Below are 15,760 nucleotides of genomic sequence, written 5' to 3'. Positions count from 1 at the left end.
ACGTCACCAACCAATCTTCCACATCATGGTCACATGTTCCACTAAAGAAGGGAGGACCACGCTGGCGCAGCATGCCGGTTACGAAAACCTGTGGGGATTGCCTGCTGGGTGGTTTTGTCAGGCATTGTTGGGGCAGTTGGTAGCGTCCGACTTCGGAGTTCCAGGTTTGAATACCCCACACCTCCACCACTTTGAAAGGGGGTTTATCAAGGTTAGACGGAAGGCAAAGGGACGACGGGCACAGCGAAAACAGTCTCAGCTGGCATCAACAGTTCGCGATCTGCGCTTGCGCCTGTTGCCTAGACAGCGTCCCACTGCTGCATGCATTGCTTCATCCCCACTACAACAAGAATGAGGCCTCCAAACATCTGAGCAACCACACCCATTACAGAAAACTCGACTCTAACCCAAATTCAGACTACAGCAATACTGTGCGAAGCACAATAGTGGAGCTCCTGTCCAGGGAACTAATCACGCAATCTGAATATCTCTTCATGATGCCCAAGAACAAAGAAGCAGGCCGCTTTTATCTTCTTCCTAAAATACATAAAGTGCCCGTCGAAGCAATATTTACAGCAGAAATTCCAGCTTGGCCTATTATGTCTTATAACAACACACCCACCGATTCACAATGTAAATTCTTAAATCACCACCTGTAAAACATCCCCACCACCCTCCCATCTTTTGTTCAAGACACACCGCACTTCCGTCGTATTATCGATGGCATCAATTCCAACCAAATCCTTTCCGACCGCACTGTTCTAGTCACTTTAGATGTTGCTGCCCTTTACATTAACATACCCACGAGTGAAGGAATTGAAGCCGTATTGAAATCCCTCGCAATCAATCCCCAAGCGCACGCTCCTGAAGTTTACTTGTCACTCCTTAGGTTAGTTTTCACGCTCAACCAATTCGAATTCTATTCTATTCTATGGGAACACCATTCACTCCCATGTGTTCCAATATTTTCTTGGGACAGCTTCAACCAAACCACGTAAAATCACACCCTATAACATCCCACACCTATATGCGTTGCAATGACGACATATTTATAATATGGAAACACGGCACAAGCGTGTTAACCGACCTAATTAGCCCTTTCAACCGCTTTCACCCAAGTATTAAATTCACTGCTGACCACTCTCCTAGTCAAATCTACTTCCTCGACTAGATGGTCTACATAGGAAGGGGAAAACTGAGAACGACATTTTACTGGAAGCCTATGGATAACCAGCAATACTTAGACTACAACAGTCATCGCCTGTGACACTGCAAGCAAGGAAGTTTTGTCGGGCAAGCGAAACGAATAATAAGAATCTTCCGCAAAGATAACAATTATATCTACCACCTAAATTACCTTAAAACAATGCTAGCAGAAAGAAACTACCCGCAAGTTGTTCTTGATAGAGCTTATGATGGTTGCATCAAGATTGGAAAGACAGTTGGAATTAGCTAAGAAACAGCCTACACCAGAATCTGACAGACCGCCAGCCTTTATAATAAAATATTCTAATGCGCTCCCAAACATAAACAACATCCTACAAAAATACCACTCAATATTATCAAGTAACGAGCGTCTGAGAAAAGCGTTCCCAGATGTACCAAGGATTACCTATCACCGCAATAGAAACTTGTTAGTGCGCGCAAAGGTCAGCCAACATCATACCCTCGTAATAAATGCACGTTGTTGCCCCAAGTGCAAAACCTGCAGGCACTTTCAAAGTGACATCAAAATTAAAAGCACCACAAATAGTTATACACACGAAGTCAAAACTAGCTTTACTTGTACAAGTTCGGATGTGATTTATGTGCTTGAAGGTTCGTTCTGTAAGAAACAATATATTAGCGAAACAGGACAATCAATGAACATCAGATCAAACAGACGTCGCGCGGACACAGCTAAAGAGCTTCCCAAAGTAGTCGCCGAGCATATCAACCAACCAGGTCATAACATTGATGAACTGTACATCTTAAAGTCAAATTTCCATTCTTAATGAGAAATAAAATACAGAGAATCACACTTTGACAAACAACACTTTGAAGCAAGAGAATCATACCTTATCCTTACGTTGCAACCAAGACATTGCAACCAATAGGCATAAACGTTTCAAAGGGAACGTTAGAATCTATTTGCTATGCTAAAGTTCAAGCTATATGCTACAACACTTAGTAGTTTGGTTGCTTAGTTTTTTCTTTCCGTTTTTCTTCTTTCTTTCTTTCTTTATTTTCATCACTTTTCTTTCCTTTTTTTTCTTTTGTTTATTCATTCCATTTCAGTATTCTTTTGTATATATATTTCTTTTTTCACAAGCACCGGTTTCTGCCACTCCTTATATTACCTCTTTCACAGACACAGCTACAAGCGGAGCAAGTAATAGAGGAATGCTGTGCACGCCGTTGACCCGCCGACTGACGCACGGTCGTTGACATGTGACTGACAGGCAGCCGTGTCACTGGCCTTGTGTGCAGCACTCCTTTATTCTTATTTCTAGACCTTAGCCATTAAGAGGAAGCTTTAGCTCGGGTGCTCCTATCTAAATACATGTAAAAAGAGAATTCGTTTTTCTCGGCAACCACTGCACCAAATTTGACAGGGTTTGCTGCATTTAAAAGAAAAACTTAAAATCTAGTGACTGTTGGTTCCGAATTTTAGATTTATGTCGTCAATTTTTTATAAAAACTTGGCAAAAATCGCAAATTTTCAGAAAACGAAACTATCAAGTTTACAACTCCGTAACTTAGCAAGAAAAAATGATATCGCAATTCCGTGCATTGTGCCTGATAGCATATCTAAAGCGGACAAAATTGATATGTTACACATGAACCTCAAAAAATGGGGTAATGTGTAATTACAACTTTTGCAGAACCCTCGTAAACAACGTAACAAATTCACGTAAGTTGTAAACTGACATATCAAATTTGTCCGCTTTGAATGGTCTAATGGATACCGTTTACAGAAACGCGCGATATCTCTTTTTGATGCAGCGTTATTAGTTTGTAAACTTCGTGCTTCTATTTTTTTCGAACGCCTGAATTTTTGAAAATCCTTTTAACAAAATTCAAGCCCTAAATCGAAATTCCGCTTCCAACAGTCACTAGAATTTAACTTTTTCTCTCAAATGCAACAAATTTCATTAAAATCGGTCCAGGGGTTATCTCAGAAAAACGTTTTTGCGTTTTTACATGTATTTGAATAGGCCGCGTCGGAGTTGGGCCCGAGCTAAAGCTTCCTCTTAACACACCTTCTCTCGTTGCCACACCCACCCGCTTTACCTTCTCTCCCCTTTAGAAGAACCCCACCTATATATATATTGTGCCCAGGAAAGCATATGTCGCCTTGAAAAAGACAAGTGCATTTGTCGAAACGTTGGCTCCCGCTTTCATTTTGTTCTCGTTTTGCTCATAGTCTAATTTCCATCTCCCGCCTTCGCCCTGTTTTTCATGCCCTCTAGGGAGCATTCTACCGCAATAATTTTTCTTATTGGCTCATTAATAGCCAAGATAGAAATATTTCAGTGCTGCAAACCTATGATTTCAGAAGGCGAGTGTCACCATCAACATAGACACTCTCACCACTTGCTCTGTCTAGCCTCCACAAGCGAAATTCCTTCCTTGCGTTCTCCCATACTGGAGCTCAAGGATCACGAGACGCATGTGTCACAGGCCCCACCTTCTTCTTTCTTTCCTTTTCTTTTTTTGCCCCCTCACATTCTTGCTGCGCGGCGCATTTCTGCTGACGGTCTCACATGCGAGCTGTTGCATTTGCCTCATTTCGTTCAGCGCACAGTTTCGTGTGCTGCACATGAGAACACCTGACTCACAGTATAAATCGGTGCCACACGAGCACTGAGGCACATGCAAGTAGATCGCAGAGCATGATCGCGTGCTGGATCACGGTAGAAAATGACATAGTTTCACTCTCAGTGTGCGTGCCTGCGCAACATGGGAACAAGCAGACGAAATCGAAGTACATCTCTCTTGCTGCAGTACGAAGTAAAACAAAGACACACAGACATTCTGTTTGTAGGTTTTATTATTTCTCTAAACTTTAATTTGTCTATGAAGCAACAGATCAAACAAATATCTGCTGTTGCCTCGAATAATTCTCAATGTCACGTGCCACTGTGAGTGACGTCACGGCATGGTGAACTACGTAGGTGCATGATTTACGTCGACTCTCCCACTGGGAGTGCCGCAGCTGCAAGAAAAACAGTGTAGGGCATTTGATTCGAAATTTCAGCTCTTTTTGCAGTGCGCAGCTGTGTAATACCCCTGTCATGCTGCATGTTTTAATGTAATTCGAACCGAATGGCATTAGCATTGAATGATGTTGTTTGGCTGCTGCGCAGTGATATTTAATGGCATTAGAATTGAATTACTTCCGCAATTCATTGAGTTCAAAAACTCATTTGGCTTCGCACTAGAAGTGAATGCATACTCTACCTCTTAGACAAGGTAAAATATGACATTGAGCATTTGTAATTTGAGAAGCGTTCATATAAAAGGTAATTATTTTGCTTGTTTTAAGGCATCTGTCATTTTAATGAGAGAAAAGCTGTAGAGCAGGCTGTCACAAAATGTTTTTAATCTCCACCTCAGTGGCATCTGGCCACCATCACTTTACTATAGTCGGCATAACTGTAAACAAATGGACTCCTTTGTGCAGCTACAAAGCAAGGTACACGGCAACTAACTGCTTCGCTCGCTGCAACTGGGCGTCGTCGTTCAGCACTGCCGTGTCAGTCGTATTGGTTATGTTCAATTTATCGGCTATGACTACTAAGCTGGCTAAGCCTTGTCTTGGCTTATGGTGGACAGACATTCTGAAACAGAAACTTTATATGCATGTTTTTTCAGTGAAGTGACATCACATGTTTATTTTCAGATAGATTGACTTCTCAGACATTCCCACACACCTTCTTCTACATTTCTTGCAAATTTTTGGGGAATGATCGCCATTGATATCATTACCAAATTGCATTAATTTTTCTTGTGTAGCACCACCACGAGTCGAATGGCATTGCTTGCACCGAATGTTGTTTGAATATAATGACATTCATTTCAGTTCAGTTCTTTATTTTCAGACGTAGAACATACAGAACTACAGACGTAGAACATACAGAACTACCAAAACTGGTTGGACCCATAGCCACAGGCTAGATGCATGTCCGTTGAAAAATAAATTACAATTACAAGTACAAAACAAGTATGATACATCACGTGCATACACATATTTGCCATACACTATTAAATTCTATGAGTTTACAAAAGAAAATGTGAAATATTGAAAAGCATATTATACTATTAAACATTTCTAAGTAAACATATAAAACACTAGTTAAGAGGATTGCAGGGAAGTTCTGCATTATTATGAAGGTTCAAAATATACATTATTAATCTCGACAAAATCGAAATGCCCACTGTGACAGGGGTATAATACTTTGCAGGCACAATCGTTAGTGGGCATTGTATGCGCTGCACTTTTCAGTTCGAGATGGCCAGACTTGGTGAGGAGCCCTCTAAGTTGGTGATCGAGTTGTAAGGAAACATGATGGGCTGGTCTGATATGTAGTGCAGTGTGTCACATCTGATTGTGGCAAAGCTTGTAAAAAAAAAGAGAGAAGTGTGAGTAGTGTGTGTTTTTCGAGAAGAGCTAGATTAATAGACAATATTTCTATTGCAGTTCATGTTTTCAAGTAATTTTTTGTGATGAAGCGAGCAGCTTTATTCTGCAGAGACCAGTTCCTTTATGAGGTTGGCCTGATGTGGGTTCCAAAGTAAGGATCTACCATATTTACTCCAATCTATTGCACACTTCCGTTAAAATGGGTCCGAAAATTTAGTGCGCGTTAGAACCGAACAACCCTAAGTCTGCATTACCATATCACCATCGGCATGTCAAAATGTCCTCCTCGTATACACTTGGAGCCATAGAGTTTCCTGCAATATACTAGGGGAACTCTGGCGCTGCAGTTGTTGTACTACCATGGGAATGATGGAAAGTACATGGATTTGTCGGATGTTCGTGCTTGTGGATTCAGACGTTTTTGTGGCTTTGTCTATTACGCTATATAAATCTTATTGTCGTAAATTTCAGAGCAATCTATACTCTTCGAAGTGCAGAAGACTCTGCGAATACGCGCAATCGCTACTAATTTCAACGACTGAGCTTGTCGAGGTGGCCAAATCGAAATGCGCCAAGCATTTCAACGTGTCTCATGCCTGCGATAAATTCATAAGGGCATTTCAAATCGCTTGTCAATACATACATCTGTGGCTTAATGGTTTCAATATCCGGCTTCTATGCTAGAGAGCCTGTGTTCAAATCCTGCCATCAGACAATTTTAATAATGTCTATTTAGTTATTTATTACACAGTACATTGTCGAAAATGGTGAGTTGCAAAGCCATTTGAAGCCAGAAGGACGAAATTTAGGCAAATCCATCTACTTCCCATAATTCCCATGCTGGTACAACCGCTCCATTGCAGCTTCGATAGACACTATCGTCAGAGTTCCCTCTAGTAATTGTTGCATGAAACTCTATGCTTCAAGCCTAGCTGCCTTAGCTTCCTCCAAGTGCTGTAGTTGTACACCGTCCGTCTTCCCGTTTTCTGCATTTGCTCTATCAGCATGGAAGTGCCAACTGTGAAGTCACGCGATGCCGCAATTAAAAGGAAAGTGATCAGGTGTGCAGAGACGGATGGAAATCGGGCTGCATCACGGGCGTTCGGAGTTCTCAAAACCTGCGTGCGGGACTGGCGCGAACAGGAGAAGCCTTCTACTCCGGCGGCTGTTGCATGCGGTGCGGCCGCAGGGCCCCTATCTTGAAAGTGATATGCGATGGAGACTAGAGTCTACGCATCTATGTGCACCACGCTGTACTCTCGTCGCTTAGTTCGCATTGAAGCGAGAGGCCGCGCAAAGGTCAATTGGCTCGCTCCTGCTACTGCACCTTCTTGCTCCAGCGTTTTGATAAAGAGTTTCGGCGGTCATAGAGGGAGACGAGTTCATGTTTGCTTGTGCCCGCATGACACCATGCTTGTTAATTTATTTAGTAAGTGAATGTTTAAAAGTTTATATGGCCAATAAAATCACTATCCTTACTTTTTGTACAGCTTTCTACTAATTTGCTATTGCAATCGGTGCTTTTCCTTTCGTGCGATACTGCAACCTTTTCTATTTATAGCAACCTTAGCATATTGGAAGTAAATCTTTGCTTTTCCAAATGAGAGAAAGTTGTATTTCTGTATGAAAGAATGAGGTGCGCGGTACTGTAAATGACTTCTTTCTTTAGGTTATGGCAAGCGTGTGCACGTTGCAATCGAGGGCGGTTTTCTTTCCTTTTTTGGTTACGAAAGAGAGGTGTGCATTACAATCGAGGGCGTGTTAGAATTGAGTAAATACGGCATATTCAATTTTAAAGCATACCACGGTAATGTAAGCAAGATGTTTAGTGGCGGAGTTAGCCAAGTGCTAATGGCGCCACTCGAAGCCAAGTGTTTTAGGTGTCTTGCTAACTATCTTGTCTACATGAGTGTTCTATGACAGATTGGATGACAAATGTACACTCGGATATCTTATAGTGCCTGCTGAGGTTATAGGCATGTTATTTCATATGTAGTTACATAGCATGAGGCTAGCGGAAGTCGTTAATCTAATGACTTTTGTTTTATTCGCATTAATATCTATTTCCACTCGCTCATTGTATCATTTACTGAGGCTGTCTAAATAAGATTGTAAGTAGCACATATTCACAGGGTTAGTAAGTTGCCTAGAAATCAAAGAATCATTCGCAAATAGTCCAACTGTGGAATACAGAGCACTAGTGATATTGCTAATATAAACTTAAAACAACATCGGCCCATGCATAGAACCCTGTGGTACTCCAACATTGATTTCTGAACAACATTGATTTTCATGGTTGCAGGGGTAGCACTAAACTGACATGGGACGAATGAAAGACACAATACGACACAGATGCAGTGCTTTGTTCGTTGTATTGTGTCTTTCTTTTGTCCTGGGTCAGTTTAGTGCCACTCCTGCAACAATCAACAGGTGCCAGCTCGCGCAGTTTACTATTCTTCTAAACATTGATTTATGTAAACGAAGTTGTAAATGTCTTGCAACGTTTCAGTTGAATCAAGCATCCACAACACATTTAACTAAGCTGACCTAAAATCACTGTTCGGTTAGTTAACTAAGAAAATTTATTATTGTAGTCGACTAAGAAATGCATTGTTTTCAATATATCAAAGCAGTATAAGTTGACTACTCTGGCATTTGTTGGGTGCAGCGTGTCTAGTCTTCATATTGAGTGGTGCAGGGTGAGCACAGACGCAAGAAAGATTTGACAGCGCCTGGTGTTGTCGGGTGTTGTTTTGTCTGTGTTTGCTATGTACACTACTCAATTAAAAAATAATGTGCAACCAACCCGAATTTCTACCATAGTGCGTCTATATAACCAAATGCTGAACGAGTTGGTATTCCATACTGATGAAGAATAGTGCAATTGTGAAGAAGAAGACGCGCCTCGCGGCACAGCCGCATCGCCAACGCGCGGCTCGTCTCGCCTCACGCTGTTGATTGCTGGCGTCCGTTTGGACAGTGTTTCGGGCTGCTTCGCCGTTCCCGGTTGCTGTGCCTTTACATTAGGAGCCGCCAATAAACCTTTTCTCAATTGGTGGAGGTGCTGGGACTCAAACCCCGTCGCTTGAAACCCTGGAGCTGAGATCAAGAACGCTACCACCCGCCATGACCGACAGCTCCTCCCAAACGGCACCGACGCCACAGTCCATCACCTGCACCGGCGTTCCACGACAACGGGACCCCAAGGTCTTCAGCGGTGCAGACGACGAAGACGTAGAAGACTGGTTTGCGTCATATGAACGGGTGAGCGCACACAACAAGTGGGATGATCCAGCCAAGTTAACTCACGTCATCTTTTACCTGGCTGGTGTTGCCCAACTGTGGTTTCACAACCACGAAAGTGACGTGCCCACATGGTCAGTCTTCAAGACAACCTTTACGGAAGTGTTCGGCCGACCCGCTGTTCGCAAGCTGCGCGCCGAACAGCGCTTGCGCGCCCGAGCACAGCAGACGGCGGAAACGTTCACAAGTTACATAGAAGACGTCGTGGACCTTTGTAAACGAGTCAACGCCGCAATGCCCGAAGCTGAGCGAATTCGCCATATACTGAAAGGCATCGATGACGGCGCATTCCAGATGCTCCTAGCCAGGAATCCGCGCACTGTGTTTGAAGTTATCAGCCTGTGCCAAAGTTACGATGAGTTAAGGAAGCAACGCGCTTCGACTCGGCGTCCTTTGGGAAGCAACGAGTTGTTGGCGAGCCTTGACAACATGTACGACCCATCCTCATTCTTTCAGCGGGTCAAGGACTTTGTGCGTGAGGAAGTTGCCCGCCAACTTTCTTTAGTCCCCTTCACTCAGGAGCCCACCTCCCGTCTTCCAAACTCGCTCCGCACCCTCATTTCCGAAGAGGTCGCCCAAGTTGTCCCTTCTGCACACCATCAGCCGCCTGCAGCCGCGAATCTCAACTCTACGCGGGCAGTGCAGCCTGTCGCCACGCCTCTCACCTATGCGCAGCCAGTCCTGCCTGTGGCCGCGCCTCTTACGTACGCGCAGGCAGTACGCAGGCCTCCACCGGCGTCTTTCACGACCCAGTCCCAACCGCTGCCACCGGAAGCCCATGCTACATCTTGGACCGCCCCGCGAGCTAATCCTTGGCGAACACCTGACAATCGACCCATCTGTTATTCTTGCTGCACTCCCGGACACGTCGCCCGATATTGCCGCCGTCGTCCTCAAGCGTTCGGCGACGCCTCGCGGCCCTTGCAGTACGGCAGCCAGCCATTTCGCCAATACGCCGCTCCTTCCCCCCAACCATATGCTCGTGCTGACATCCCAGAATTTCCTTCGCGTCGCTCGCCATCCCCTCGCTGACGCTCGCTCTCCCCAATGCGTCGGCGACCCGCACCACCTGACCAGGAAAACTGAACGTCGCAGTTCAAGAGGCAAGAACTGCGCCCCATTCGAACTGTCAAAGTCCTCGCGCCTCTCCTGCTAACGTGGTCGAAATTTGTGTAGAAGGTGTTCCTGCATTCGCTCTTGTGGATACCGGCGCAGCCGTTTCTGTGATAGCCGCCAAACTGTGCCGTTCGCTGCGCAAGGTGACCACGCCGCTTTCTGGACTGTCGCTTCGTACGGCAAGCGCGCAGCACGTCACTCCGCACGCCGCCTGTACTGTGCGTGTGCTTATTCACGGCATTGTTTACATCGTCGAGTGTATTGTTCTTCCCACCTGCTCGCATGACGTCATCCTCGGATGGGACTTCTTATCCAGTCATAAAGCCGTGATCGACTGTGCACGCGCCGAAGTTGAATTTGCCCCTTGTGACGCACCCTTGGACGACGATTGCGACCGCCCTTCTAAACTTACCGTGCGCGAGGACACAGATATTCCACCTGGCTCCTTCGCCCTCGTACCCGTCTTTTGCGACGCCATCGCTGATGCAACGGTCCTCTTCACGCCGTCCGACGTCTTCATGGGCCGTAAATCTCTCCCACTACCCTTTGCGACGCTTGACATGGCTGGCGGCTGCAGCAATATATACTTTTACAATCCCCTCTGTGCGCCTCTTACGATGCTCGTTGGTGAATGCCTTGGCTTCGTGGAACTCCTCGACTCTTCGTCTTTGGTTGACGTCCCTGGAGACTCTTTTGACGTCGACCCCGGCCAACCATCTTCGATGTCCGCGCTTGAGGAAGCGTCCAGGGTTGCGTTATTGAATGCAATCGCCGATACCCTCACACCTGCCGAACGCGCCGACCTTCTTGATCTCCTGCACAAATTTAGCAGTTCATTCGACGTTTCACAACCTCACCTGGGCCGCACGTCGGAAGTGCAGCACTACATTGACACCGGTTCACATCAGCCGTTACGTCAACGACCATATCGCGTCTCTGCCGAAGAGCGTCGTGTCATTACCACCCAAGTCGACGATATGCTGCGCCGTGATGTTATTCAACCTTCGCATAGTCCCTGTGCATCTCCTGTCGTTCTCGTTCGCAAGAAGGACGGGTCTATTCGCTTTTGCGTCGACTACCGTCGGTTAAATAAGGTAACGCGCAAAGACGTCTATCCTTTGCCGCGCATCGATGACGCCCTCGACAGTCTTCAGGGAGCAGAATTCTTCTCGTCCCTTGACTTGCGTTCAGGGTACTGGCAGGTCCCGATGGCTGCGGCCGATCGCCAGAAATCCGCATTCATTACGCCTGACGGTTTATATGAATTTAAGGTGATGCCTTTCGGGCTTTGTAACGCCCCTGCCACCTTTGAACGACTCATGGACACCACGCTGCGTGGCCTCAAGTGGTCTATATGTCTGTGTTACCTCGACGATGTCGTGGTTTTCTCGCCTGATTTTCCTATTCACCTGCTCCGCCTCAGACAAGTTTTGACCTGTCTAACGAACGCTGGCCTTCAACTCAACCTCAAGAAGTGCCGCTTCGCCGCGCGAGAGCTCACCATTTTAGGCCACGTTGTGTCCAAGCACGGCGTTCTACCCGATCCTGCAAAACTTCGAGCAGTCGCCGAGTTTCCGAAGCCTCAGACCATCAAAGAACTTCGAAGCTTCGTGGGCCTATGCTCATATTTCCGGCGCTTTGTTCGAAATTTCGCATCGATCATGGCGCCATTGACTCAGCTTCTACGCGGTGACGCCGCCCTCTCCTGCTGGTCCCCTGCATGTGACTCCGCCTTTGCTATGCTGCGTCGTCTTCTCATCTCCCCACCTATTCTTCGCCATTTCGACCCGTCAGCTGCAACTGAAGTACATACAGATGCCAGCGGAGTCGGTCTCGGCGCCGTACTCGCCCAACGAAAGGCGGGCTACCCCGAATATGTAGTCGCCTATGCGAGTCGCACACTGACGAAGCCTGAGGCCAATTACAGCGTGACCGAAAAAGAGTGCTTGGCTTTAGTATGGGCACTTGGCAAGTTCCGACCATATCTGTACGGGCGCCCATTCGACTTGGTCACAGATCACCATGCGCTTTGTTGGCTCGCCAACTTGAAAGATCCCACTGGCCGCCTAGCCCGTTGGGCACTACGCATCCAGGAGTACGATATTCGCGTCGTATACCGCAGTGGACGCACACACTCCGACGCAGATGCCTTGTCTCGTTCACCTTTACCTCCAGACTCGGCCTGCGCAACAACTTCCGCACATTCCGTGTCATCTCTCGACATGGACTCCTTTGCCACCGCACAACGTCGTGACCCGTGGATCGCTTCTCTTTTCGACTATCTTTCTGGATCGTCGACCATCCCTGTATCCCGCACCCTCCGACGCCAAGCAGTTCATTTTGCCATTCGTGACCAGCTGCTGCACCGACGCAATTACACTCCTGAAGGTCGTCGGTGGCTTCTGGTGGTTCCCCGCAGCTTAAGGTCTCAAATATGTGCCGCTTTCCACAACGATCCGCAGTGTGGCCATGCCGGAGTCTTCAAGACGTACGAACGAATTCGCCACCGCTACTACTGGCGCGGCATGTACTATTTTGTTCACAAGTTTGTTCGGTGCTGTCTTGACTGTCAACGCCGCAAATCGCCGCCTTTACGCCCATCTGGTGCCTTGCAGCCGCTCCCGTGCCCTGCCACACCCTTCGATCGCGTCGGCATCGACCTATACGGCCCGCTTCCTATGACACCAGACGGCAATCGGTGGATCGTAGTTGCTATTGATCATTTGACACGTTACGCCGAAACTGCTGCTTTACCAAGTGCTACAGCGCGGGATGTAGCCTCTTTCGTCCTACATCGCTTCGTGCTTCGACACGGCGCACCTCGGGAACTCCTCAGCGATCGAGGTCGCGCCTTCCTCTCCGAAGTCGTCGAAAGTTTGCTTTCGGAATGCCATATTATTCATCGGACAAGCACGGCATACCATCCACAGACTAACGGGCTCACAGAGCGATTTAACCGCACACTTGGTGATATGCTCTCTATGTACGTGGCATCTGATCATGGTAACTGGGACCGCATCCTTCCATTCGTCACGTTCGCGTACAACACCGCGATCCAGGCCACTACGGGCTTTTCACCTTTCTTCCTCCTGTATGGCCGCGAGCCTACGCATACCATCGACACGCTCCTTCCATACCGTCCTGACGCCTCCGACTGTCTACCTGTTTCCGAAGTCGCCCGACAAGCCGAAGAATGCTGCCAGCTAGCGCGCTCCTTTACGGCAGAGCAACAGCAGCGCCAGAAAGAAAACCGCATCGACATGCATCCCAACACGACCTACGCTCCAGGCGTTCTTGTGTGGTTGTCGGTCCCTTTCCAAACGCCGGGGCTTTCCTCGAAACTCGTCCCAAAATTCGAAGGGCCTTACCGAGTGTTGGAGCAAACATCCCCGGTGAATTTTCTCATTGAGCCCCTGTCACCACCTGAAGACTTGCGCCGGCGTGGACGTGACATTGTCCATGTCTCGCGTCTCAAGCCCTACCACGACCCTCTGCCTCCCGATTCTTAAGGTGCCAGGATGGCTCTTTTTGTCCGGGGGGAGATTGTGAAGAAGAAGACGCGCCTCGCGGCACAGCCGCATCGCCAACGCGCGGCTCGTCTCGCCTCGCGCTGTTGATTGCTGGCGTCCGTTTGGACAGTGTTTCGGGCTGCTTCGCCGTTCCCGGTTGCTGTGCCTTTACATTAGGAGCCGCCAATAAACCTTTTCTCACAATAAACAAGGGACGCTATCACGCTATTCTTCATCAGTGTCTAGTATATGAGCTCAATTTGCAGCATAATGGCAGACCACTTGTCCAAGCTTTTTAAACTATGCTTTTGGCTTTCTGCTAACATGAAAAGCGTTGAGTTATAAAAAAGATCTATTTGGTGAAAATCCTTTCACATAGCCCAGTTTGCACTGTGGGCAGGGCATGGGCCACCAAACTCTCTCTTGTTTTGGGCTCAGGAAATATCAGACAGTGCAATTGTTATGGGACTGGCGGGATGTGCAAACCAAATGTGGCCCTACATTGGTGTACAGATTGCTTGCTTGCCACTGTGAATGTTTACATCAAGTGGTACTATGTGAAACAGTGGAAGTCATACTGTGTCCAATTTTGTGTTGCTGTTACTTTAAGTGCTTCTAATATTCCTTTTTTTTTAGTCTACAATGCAATTCTATAGATAAAATGCTCTTCCCATGTGCTGAGACCATGCGCACAGAGCTTTCGTGAACTATTTAATAGTGTCTAAGCTAGATTGTTGTCTCTGAGACATGCTCCATCTGTCACTATTTCCACTGTGCTAAAGGCAAGGCTGTCTTTCCAGGCTTTTCCTTTTCTTGCAGTAATGCTTCATGCCACTCCATTCTCTTCCTCCCTTCTTGTACCTTGTTCTCTCATGCAGGCATGGATGGCATTGTGCCCCTTTGGAGGCAGTCTTCAAACCTTTAGCTTGTGCTTGCCTAAATCTTACAATAACACTATAGTACAACCTTGATTAAGCAAATTATCGGCTATTTCAAATTAAATTTATAATTTGGTTGATCATGCTTCTTCTTTCAGTGAGAATTTTCTTGCTATAACGAAACAGAAAATACAAGATCTGAGGTAGTATTGGCTACAACGAAGCAAGCAAGCTTAAAATATGTACTCTGGTAGTAAAAATGTGAAATACTCAGCAAGAGCAACTTGAAATGATGCATTTTAGATGCTTGTGCATGTTCTGGCTTGGCTGACCCATGGCTGGCAAGCCAACATGGCCATCTTTTATCCTCACACTGACCGTTCAATCAATGTCGACAGGAGAGTCTTTGCTGGCCTTTCTGAGGCATAATGCTTGGTTTATTTCATGCAGATCCCAGCATGACTTTGTTTTGCTGATATTGGCACGTACACTTATATTGAGTATTGGATATAATAAAGGTATTTTTGTGTCAAATGTGACTTTGTTATAATGAGGTTTGATTGTAATAATAACCACCTGTGCATACACTAGCCTCTTTGGTAATGGTGGCTCCTGTGGTGAGCTTCTTGCACTGGTGTTGTTGCAGGGTGGAGAGCGGGCCCGCTGGGAGCAACACCACGTGACATTGGCGCGGGTGAGTGCTGTTGCAGTGTTATCTGGGACTAGTTGGTATGGCACTTGATGGCACTGGAATTTCATACATGCCCCTTTCCTTGTGTGAAATTCCAGCGCAGAGCCAGCAGTGGCAGGGTGACCACAGAATTTTGCTACTCCTTTCCACAGGTGCCCGGATACGGGTTTGGCATTGCTGTCAGCGGTGGCCGTGACAACCCACACTTTACAAGTGGCGAGCCATCCATTGTCATCTCCGATGTGCTTCGAGCAGGGCCTGCGGAAGGGAAACTCCAGTATGTGCTCTCCACTTTTGCCGTGGGCATTGTGAACTGTGCTGCCCTTCTGCCTTTCCGCTTGGTTTGTTTGCCTATGTTACCCTCAGGGGGCATTACAGAAGGTCAGAAGCGGCACATAAATGCACAAGCAGAACACATGAATATTGTTCTGAAAATAAAAAGAAATAAAGGACAACAAAACAATGTTCTGGCCATAACATATGCACAGGTCTTAAAGCATGCTTATGTGTGGCCCCTAAAGTTAAAAGTAAAATCTGATCTAACCAACTTTTTGCCAGAAAGAGACACAAATGGTCTGAGAAGGTGGTTCGAGTCGTTAAACATTCATGGGCAAGAGTAGGTTAGTCCTCCAGCTGT

The 15,760-nt window shown here is 46.6% G+C and overlaps 1 protein-coding gene across 3 annotated transcripts in view; it reads left to right on the top strand.

Moving 5' to 3' along the window:
• The window catches only part of pyd (zonula occludens-like protein polychaetoid), a 468,585-nt gene that overhangs the window by 115,776 nt on the left and 337,049 nt on the right, over positions 1-15,760 (top strand). For all 3 annotated transcript variants that reach the window (XM_075693885.1, XM_075693886.1, XM_075693884.1), the window contains exons 2-3: positions 15,079-15,126; positions 15,276-15,400. In XM_075693885.1, the coding sequence (XP_075550000.1) occupies positions 15,079-15,126; positions 15,276-15,400 (173 nt within the window). The remainder of the gene's footprint in view (positions 1-15,078; positions 15,127-15,275; positions 15,401-15,760) is intronic.

The sequence above is a fragment of the Dermacentor variabilis genome, chromosome 5 (assembly GCF_050947875.1).
Source record: "Dermacentor variabilis isolate Ectoservices chromosome 5, ASM5094787v1, whole genome shotgun sequence".
Classification (NCBI taxonomy): Eukaryota; Metazoa; Arthropoda; class Arachnida; order Ixodida; family Ixodidae; genus Dermacentor; species Dermacentor variabilis.
This window is presented reverse-complemented; position numbering and strand designations above follow the sequence as displayed.